Source organism: Lupinus angustifolius, unplaced genomic scaffold, assembly GCF_001865875.1.
Source record: "Lupinus angustifolius cultivar Tanjil unplaced genomic scaffold, LupAngTanjil_v1.0 Scaffold_62_9, whole genome shotgun sequence".
In the NCBI taxonomy this organism is placed as follows: domain Eukaryota; kingdom Viridiplantae; phylum Streptophyta; class Magnoliopsida; order Fabales; family Fabaceae; genus Lupinus; species Lupinus angustifolius.
The window spans coordinates 54,621-64,071 of record NW_017723053.1 but is presented as its reverse complement, the minus strand read 5'-3'; the positions used below and the strand labels follow the sequence as shown (position 1 = coordinate 64,071).

At 29.4% G+C, this 9,451-nt stretch overlaps 1 protein-coding gene across 1 annotated transcript; it reads left to right on the top strand.

Annotated features, from left to right (window-relative positions):
- On the top strand, nt 1-2,281 carry LOC109339236. The gene is made up of 3 exons (XM_019576651.1): nt 1-297; nt 444-1,502; nt 1,886-2,281. Exons 1-3 carry the CDS (start codon nt 1-3, stop codon nt 2,279-2,281), a joined length of 1,752 nt encoding a protein of 583 aa, XP_019432196.1.
- The last annotated feature ends 7,170 nt before the right edge of the window (nt 2,282-9,451 follow it).

Here is a 9,451-nt window from a genome sequence, read left to right as displayed (position 1 = left end):
ATGTCTATCTTGATGGACGGGGAAAGGATTTTATGTAATCAGGATGATATAGCTAATCATGTCCTAAACTACTACACTGATCTTTTTGGATCTACCAATAACATTGCTCCTAATGATTTGATTCAGTCTATGATTTCTTCTCTTGACTTTGACGATGAGAATTTGATGTTCACCTCTATTCCATCTCATCAAGAAATAAAGGATGTTGTTTTTGGTTTAAATGGCGATGGTGCCCCTGGTCCGGACGGTTTTGGTGGTTGTTTCTACCAGGATTTTTGGGATATAGTGGGTAATGATGTTTGTTGCTCCATGACCCAGTTCTTTACCCAGGGTTGGATTCTTCCTAACATGAACTCTAATTCGGTTATTCTGATTCCCAAAAACAACAATGCGGTCAAAATTGATGATTACAAACCTATTGCTATTGCCAATTTCAATTCAAGATTATCACCAAGGTTCTTGTTGATAGGCTGTCTATCATTGCTCCTAAAATCATCTCTCCTCAACAAAGGGGTTTCATCAGGGATAGGAAGATTCAGGAATGCATCTGTCTTGCTTCTGAAGCAATCAACCTTCTTGATCATAAAACTTTTGGGGGTAATATGGCAATAAAGCTTGATATCAAAAAGGCTTTTGATACAATTGACTGGGATTTTATTACTTCCACTTTGACTGCGTTTGGCTTTAGCATGCATTTTACCAACCTGATCAAGGTAATTCTGAGTTCTTCTAGACTTTCTTTTTGTGTGAATGGTCATATGGTCGGGTTCACAAATTGTAGTCGGGGGGTTAGGCAGGGGGACCCTCTCTCTCCCCCGCTATTCTGTATTGTTGAGGATGTTTTCAGCAGGGGCATCATGAAATTGGTGAATGATAGAAAGTTGAGTCCTATCTCTAGTCCTAACATGCTTCAGACTCCCAGTCATGTTTTACATGCAGATGACATTATGATCTTCTGCAAAGGCACAAAGAGTAATTTACTGGCTCTGAAATCTCTGATTCAGGACTATTCTTCGGCTTCAGGTAAGCATATTAGCGCTGATAAGTGCAAATTTTACATAAAAAATGCTCCGGCTAGGAAAGTGTCCAACATTTCCAATTACTTGGGTTTTCAGCAGGGATCTTTGCCCTTCAACTACCTAGGGGTGTCTCTTTTCACTGGTAAACCTAAAAAGTGTCAACTTCAACCTATTGCTGATAAAATTCTTCTCAAATTATCTGCTTGGAAGGGTTCTCTTTTATCTATTATGGGTAGGGTTGAGTTGGTCATATCTATTTGTCAAAGCATGTTGGTTTACAGTTTTCATGTCTATAAATTGCCAGCTCAGTTATTAAAAGGGGTGGACTCTAAGATGAGAAACTTCATCTGGTCTGGTAACACAGAGGCTCAGAAAATTGTTACTGTTGCGTGGAACCAAGTTTGCTCCTCTACTTCCGTTGGTGGACTCGGTCTTAAGTTTATTAAGCTTATGAATAAGTCGGCCTTATTAAAGTTGGCTTGGGTATGTTATCTTCTCAGCAAGAGTGGGCTTCTATCTACAGAAAGAGATTTAGTTGTAATAGAATTGTCCTTCCTAGGTAACACAAGTCCTCTATCTGGCCTGATATTAAGGACAACTGGTCTATGGTGGACATGAACTCTAGGTGGCTGGTTGGCGATGGTAGGAACATTAACTTTTGGACTGATAAGTGGTTGGGTGAGACTCTGGTCGATGCTCTTCATATCCCTACTCATCTGCATACCTCTCTAAAGGCTAAAGTTGTTGATTTCATCTCTGGTTTCAATTGAGTTATCCATGTTTCTCTTTTGTTCAGATTCCCGGAAATAATTCCTAGAACTAAGGATATCCCTATTGCTAACTCCCGGGATAGATTCATTTGGCAGGACTCTTCGGACAGTATCCTAACTACTAAGTTAGCTTATGATAGCCTATCTCACTCCAACAGTCCTAACCATTGGCGTAATAACATCTGGTTCAATTCCATCCCTCATTCGAGGTCCTTCATTACTTGGAGGCTCTTGAATGGAAAAATGCCCACTAATGATAATCTTCAAAAACGTGGCTGGTATATGGGCTCTATGTGCAGTCTTTGCAGATCTAACACTGAAGGCTCCTCTCATCTCTTCTTGACTTGTCCTTTTGCTATTTACTTGTGGAATTGGCTCGGTTCTCATATGGCAATCTTCATTGATACTTCTTCTGTCACTGCTTTATTTTCTATCTGCAATAATAGTTGGAGTAAGCAAATGAATGAGATGCTCTATGCCTGCATTATCTAGACTATCCATACAATCTGGCTTTGTCGTAATAAAAACAGATTTGAGGACAAGAATATCTACCTTGGTCAGGCAATTTCTAGAATCAAAAGGGAAGTTAATCTTTTCGGTACCCTCTCTTCAGCAACTGGTAAGAACTCTCTTCAAGAATTTTGCATGTTTAAAGTTTTCAATCTATCGGTTAGACCCTGCAAGTCTCCTTCAATAACCGAAGTAATCTGGTTACCTCCTACTCCTAATTGGATAAAAATCAACACGGATGGTGTGGCTCACAGTTCCCCTGGTTATTCGGGAGGGGTGGGATATTCCGTGATCATCATGGTAATTTCTTGGGTGCTTTTGCAACTTTCTTAGGTATTCATTCTGCCATTTTCGCAGAGTTCAGTGCTGCTTTAATATCTATTGATTTAGCTGTAAATCAGGGGTGGTCTAATATTTGGTTGGAGTGTGACTCCTCTATGGTCGTTGATATTTTCAACAGTAAAGCCTCGCCTCCTTGGAAGCTGCTAAATAAGTGGAATGTCTGTAAAACTTCTATCTCTAACCTGAACTTTAAAATTTCTCACATCTTTAGAGAGGAAAACAAATATGCAGATAAGTTGGCTAATCATGGTCTATTTTATAGGTCTAATTTATGGTGGAATATATTGCCTTCATTTGTTAATGAGGATTTTGCTAGAAACAAGTTAGGTCTTCCTAGATTTAGAAACTTGTAACTTTGTTTCCTTGTAATCCTTCTTATTAATCTATTTCCGTCAATGCCTTGCACTCTCGGTTTATCAAAAAAAAGAATGATACATTAATTATGTATAAATCTTTACCCCAACAGTACATAGATATTACATTTTGTTCTCTTTATAACAAATCCAAATTTGATAAGATTTCTGGCTAAAAAAACGTGATTTTGGAAATAATTTTTATACACAAAGGAAAATAATTTTATATTAAAGTAAATGTATACTTTGACTATGTATGAGTTTTATCATTTATATAGAGAAAAACATATAATTAAAATTTTGAAAATATTTTATTTTCAAATCAAACCATTTTCCATCTTGCTAAAAGTGTGTTTGGTTTCAAGAAATATTTTTATTTCAATTTTCTATTTTCATTTCCTTAAACATTTTTATTATTATCATTTTCATTTTCAAAATCACTCTAAACGTGATGAAGGTCATAATGAACATTATACAATTGTAGATGCTCTCTGAAAAAGTTAAAGTTAAAATAAAATACTAACATATAAACATTCTTTATTAAGTAAGGTTACAATAACTTCAAGGGGCATCAATTTTTATCTCAAAATCATATATTATCATACTCATTGTCGAATTATCTTAGCAATACCATATAATAGGTAAATAAAAATTGTTATGTTGAGAGATAAAGAAATAAATTATATTATAAAGGTGTGTGGTGGTCTTAATTAATGAGGGACATGCTCATCATTGATTTTAGGGGTTTGTTGATTAATGAAAAGATCAATTAAAAAATATATTTATCTCATTCTACATCTTTTGATACATAATTTAAGAAATTATTAAATAATATAAAATTCTATACAATTTGACTAAATAGCCAAATTAATTTAATGCACATTAAAAAATGAAAATCATGTAGGGAAAAGATAAGTATCAAATAAAGGTAAAATTGGAAAGTAAAACATAAATGTGTATTATGTTTCAAAAAATATCAAAAGAATTAGAATAAAATGGAAAGTTAAAACATCGACAGATATTAAATGATTGGAGTAACAAGTTTTCAAATTTTCAATAAAATGTCATTTCCTCATTATTAAAAATATTGGAAATGACTTTTTTTCAATTTTCAAAGTTTCTAGAAATGGAACTCATGTTTTCGGAAATATAAAATGAAACCAACAATGCAAACATATTTTCATCTCCTTTTCAGTTTCCATTAACAATGAAAATAGAAAATGACCAAGGAAAACATACCCTTAATAATATGCATTTTTAATGAAAAAATGCATGTGATTTATCACGATGAGAACATCTGATTTGGCCTCCCTCATGCATTGCGCCACGATTTACTATTCTTTTTATCAAGATATTACATTCAATTTAGCCACACAAAAAAAAAAAGAATGTATGTGTCAACAATATATAAGTTTTATATACTATCATTATATTATCCACTATTTATATTTAGTCAACATTGACTTTTTTTTAAAAGTTAATCCAAATAAATATAGAATAATATAATAATTTTGTGTAAATATTTACACTAACAAAAAAAAAATATATATATATATGTATATATATATATATTTATTGTTCAATTTAATTAGGTAAGGGGGTAATCATGGTAAGAAGTTAGAATCATGATTCTACTGAGCATTTAATGTATAGTTTGAAATTGTTGAGAATTATTCAATCACCTACTTAGTAGTAGTGACTATGAAACCAATTTTCTTTTTGACAATGATTATAACACTTATGATAAGGAAGATGGAAAATTATCTTTAAATTAGATATTTTGATTCAGGAGTGGATGATCAATTGTGAAAGATATTAGCACATCATCGATAGTATTCTTGCTAATTCCATGGAATAATGTATACCCTAAATGTTTCATTATTTCCTTCAATTATTAATCTATTAAGGAAAACATATTTTTTAGTTTTGTGTCTTACAAGATTTTATTTTGCTCATACAACTCCTATTAACAAAGAATTAAGGCTATATAGTTTTTAGTAGAAAATAGTGTGATTGATAGAATATGTTTTAATTATTTTATTGAACAAAAACGACATATCTTGTCCGTTCAAATGATGAATTGAAAGGGGAAAATGAATATTCAATATGTTATTTCATCATTAATAATAAAAAAATTATTTTTAAAAATTATTTAAGAAATTATTAATATTTCTTTTATTTTTACAACCATTATCTAGTGTTAAAGAAAATATGTGTTATTATTATTATTGTTATAAACTATTTATTTATTAAATATATATTTCATTATTAATACTAATTTGTTATAAAGGAAAAACATATTTTTAATTCTTTTATCTAACAATATTTTATTTTGGTCACACCTATCCATGAATAATAGGGAATTAAGACTAAAGTATAAAATGTTTTGATTAATTGGATGTGTGTTAATTACTTTATGGAAACTAAGTGATGTATTACGAACACTAAAAGGACAAGTTGAAGAAAATAAGTGAATATTCATAACTTTCCTTTCCTCCTTAATATGATTATTATTTTTATATTTTAAAATTAATTAAGAAAATATTAATATATCTTTCATTTTTTGGATTCATTATTTATTATTTAAGAAAATATTTGTTGTTAATATTACTGTTGCTACCAACTATTTATTTATTTAAAATTATATATTGTTAATTATATTTATTATTATTATTAATTGTTTCTCATATCTTAATTTTATGTTAGACTTTTTTGTTATTATTAATTTTTATTATTACGGTTGCTACCATCCTTATTATAATTAAATATTATTTTATATTAATAATAATTATTATATTTTCAATTATTTTTAATATAAATTTATTATTTAATAATTATTAAAATTAGATAAGCAAAAGATATATAAATATATAGGAAAATGATATATCATCCTACTAAATCTTTCTACCAACGAGAAAGTAATATATGTCAAAAAGTGATATTTTATATATTAATGATTGGTTTTTTTACAGGCAAACGTTAATATGTTAGTATTTTATGGTGGGTGAGACTTAAAACCTCAACCTCCTTATCACTCCACTCCCTAAATTTTCCATCATTACCACTTGACTATATTATTAATAATTGGTTTATAAGTGACATATGTCACTTACTTGTGGGTAATGAATTCAAATTGAATAGGAGAATATAGTATTATTCAAAAAATATATAATACCCTTTGTGCACTCGAGTATAAGCCTGATGTTGGCAGCGCTAATGGTGTGAGATTTGAGGCAACTAGAGACAAAGATTTCAACGCAACGTGTGGGGATGTGGGGGTGAGGTTTGCATAAGTCCAGACACATTCGAGCGACCCATGCAATGAGATGGCATTGACGCGTATTTGACGACACCTTTGAAGCTTGGACGCAGTGCTAACATCAGCATGATATGGCCATGATGCAGAAATATGTTTATCATGTTTCTATTATTAGTGGCAAATGGATTATTTGAATTTGGATCTTAATTGATAATGTAAAATCATCAACCAATCAATAAAAACTCATTCAAATTATATTTTAAATTATCCAATTCATTCATATCCAAACTTAATGGATTATTTAATTCTAATTTTTCCAATCCATCAATGAATATATTTTCATGGATTTAGATAGATGAATATTCAATCCGTTTGATTTTTTAGGTTGAACTAAAAACATTTTTGAAGATAATAATTCCTCTAAAAACCACTACTTAAATAAATCATTTTAAATATTTTTTTAAATTTAAAATCACCTTTTGAGAATGTGTTACTATTTTTTAAAGTGACTTTTTGAACTTTCAGAAAAAATATTTTTGGAATATTCTATAAGTATCTGACATTTGGAGTTTCTATGATATTTTTAATAGATATTTGTATATATTATATACTTAAGAACCAACTTTTAATATCTATTTCATCCACATGTTCTACCATTGATTTCAATTTAATAAAACATTCAAAGTAAGAGTGAGAAACACAGTAAGAAAGTGAGAGTTAAGATAATCAATAAAATTGAAAAGTAAATAACAGTATTTCTGAATGTTTGTTTTGAGTTATTTCTATGAATATCTATTGAATAAAATGAATATATTCAAATTAATCTATTAAAAAAATTATTCATTGAATTATATCTATTTAAAATTATTAATTCTAATTAATGAATTTAGATGAATTTAATTTTATTGAATTTGGATAGATTTTAAATCATAAATAATTTTGTGATCACCTCTAGTTTTTATTTATGTTTTGTCTGGTTTGTGAATTATCAACAAGAGACTGATAGATCTATTTATTATAGTTGAAAATGAGGGACTTTGTAATATGAAATATAATTTTAAATTAACATATTGATAAAACTTGTTATCCCAATATCAGAAATCTTATATGATATAACGACTAATAACATTCTTATCATTTATTTAAAAAAATAATTATTGATCTGGTCCTACTTTTATTTAAAAAATACTTATTTTTTTTTTATCTAGTTGTGTTATATTTTAAAAAGATACACTATAATATTTATTATTTGATATGATTTTATTTATTAAAAAACAAACATTTAGTAGAATACTTTTTTTCGAACGTTTTATTTTGGGATGAACAAAACTAGAGGTTTACATCAAGGAAATCAATAGAACAATTATGTTTAGAGAGGTTAACTATTTTTTATATTAAATGGCGGTTTATTGTGTAAAATAAATGTTGAGTTCTTTTCTTTGATTGGCAAAAGGTAAAGGTTTTATAAAAAGTAAAAAAAAAAATTTGAATTCATAAAATAAAACTATCCTTAATGATTGTTATGACTAAAGAAATAGTATTAAGTTGTGAGTTAGATTGCTTCAAAAGGAAGTTATGAATTAAAGAGAAAAAAAATCCATTACCGATAAAGATTCTGTTTGTCATTCTTTATTGAAAAAGTAAGGAAATAAAACTTAAGAAGTATTTAAAGTGGATTATAATATTAAGATTAAAGTTCAACTTCTTCCATTTTCAACTCATGCTTTTCTTTGCTCTCGTTGTGATTAGATCGTGCAATTGGAGATAGGGTTTTGTTTATTTGTATAAAGGTGCAAGTTTATGTTCCCAAAAAAAGGTGAAAGATTTATCTATTTATTCATTATAAATAAACCTAATTTCTAGAGGTGTCTTATTTTCATAGTTTCGTGACGAGGATGCTGTAATTTCGAACTAGAAACATCATCTTTGGAACATCTATCTTCCCAACTTTATTAGGTATGAGTCTCATGTGTATATATATAGATATGATAATAAAGTCTAAAAATACATAATTCTTTGGTAGGAAAATATTTAATTGGTTAGATTAGTTTTAATTAGGAAGATTAGGTGAAAATAAACAACACTCATTATAGAGTGTTCTTCCTTCTTCGAGAAATAGAAGAATCAATAGTAACGGACACTACTGTGTTTTAACCCGAACTAGGAAGGAAATAAAAATATGATGGTTATCATTTTTCCAACCTTAATTTGATTTGGTATCGAAAAGAGTTTTCTTTTTTGTTATTTACTAGTAGATGATTCTTAAATTGACTGTTTATTATTACTAACAAGGGTTTCTATTTAATAATTATTAGTGACCCCTATTAATTAATCACTCATTAATAGAATTTTATTTTTATAAAATAAATAATTTCTTATTTATAAATCATTAAAAATATTTTTAAATTCATTAGATGGTTCCTCGTTAGTGAATCATTATTAAAAAGATTTTGAAGTTAACTTAGGGATTCCATATTAATGATTACGACAAGAAATTTGCAACATAGTGATAGTAGATAACTGTTGATAATAAACAAAAAAAATTGTTGGTATAATCTTAAAAATATATATGTTCGAATATTTTTCTCCGTGTCAATGAGTCACTATACCTGTACTTTTATTTTTATAGGTATAAGTTTTGGACTATATTATGGTTTATCTTCTACTCATATTAGGGTGAGCATGGGTAGGGTAAATGATTGTTCGTTGTCCGACCCTAAATATTGGTCGGGTCATTTTTTGAATCCAGAGAGGGCGCCACCGTGACTGGTTTGTGATTATTGTCGTGCACATCCGACTACCGTGGTCGCCACTGGGCGTAGGTGGATTCTCGGTCACTGTGGCGGGAGTTGAGCTTCTCTCTCTCTCTCACGTCTGATATTTCTTTCTCCCTGCTAATGCTTTGGTTTGTTGGTTGCCTTTTGCTTCAGCATGTGCATAACTGGGAACAAGGAAAGGAATACAAGTATATGCTGTGACACCACCAATGACAATAAGCACAAACAGAAAATAATATGCATTGTTTAGTTGAACTATGGAAGGGATCCTCTCTAACATAAGATTATAATATATGGCAAAAAGATCATTGTGATAGTCATGATTTCATATTATTTTTTAATAAAAAATAAATAAATGAAGGTTAAAAAATTCTGAGCCACATATTCTAGTAAGTGACACACATTAACACACAACATGTAG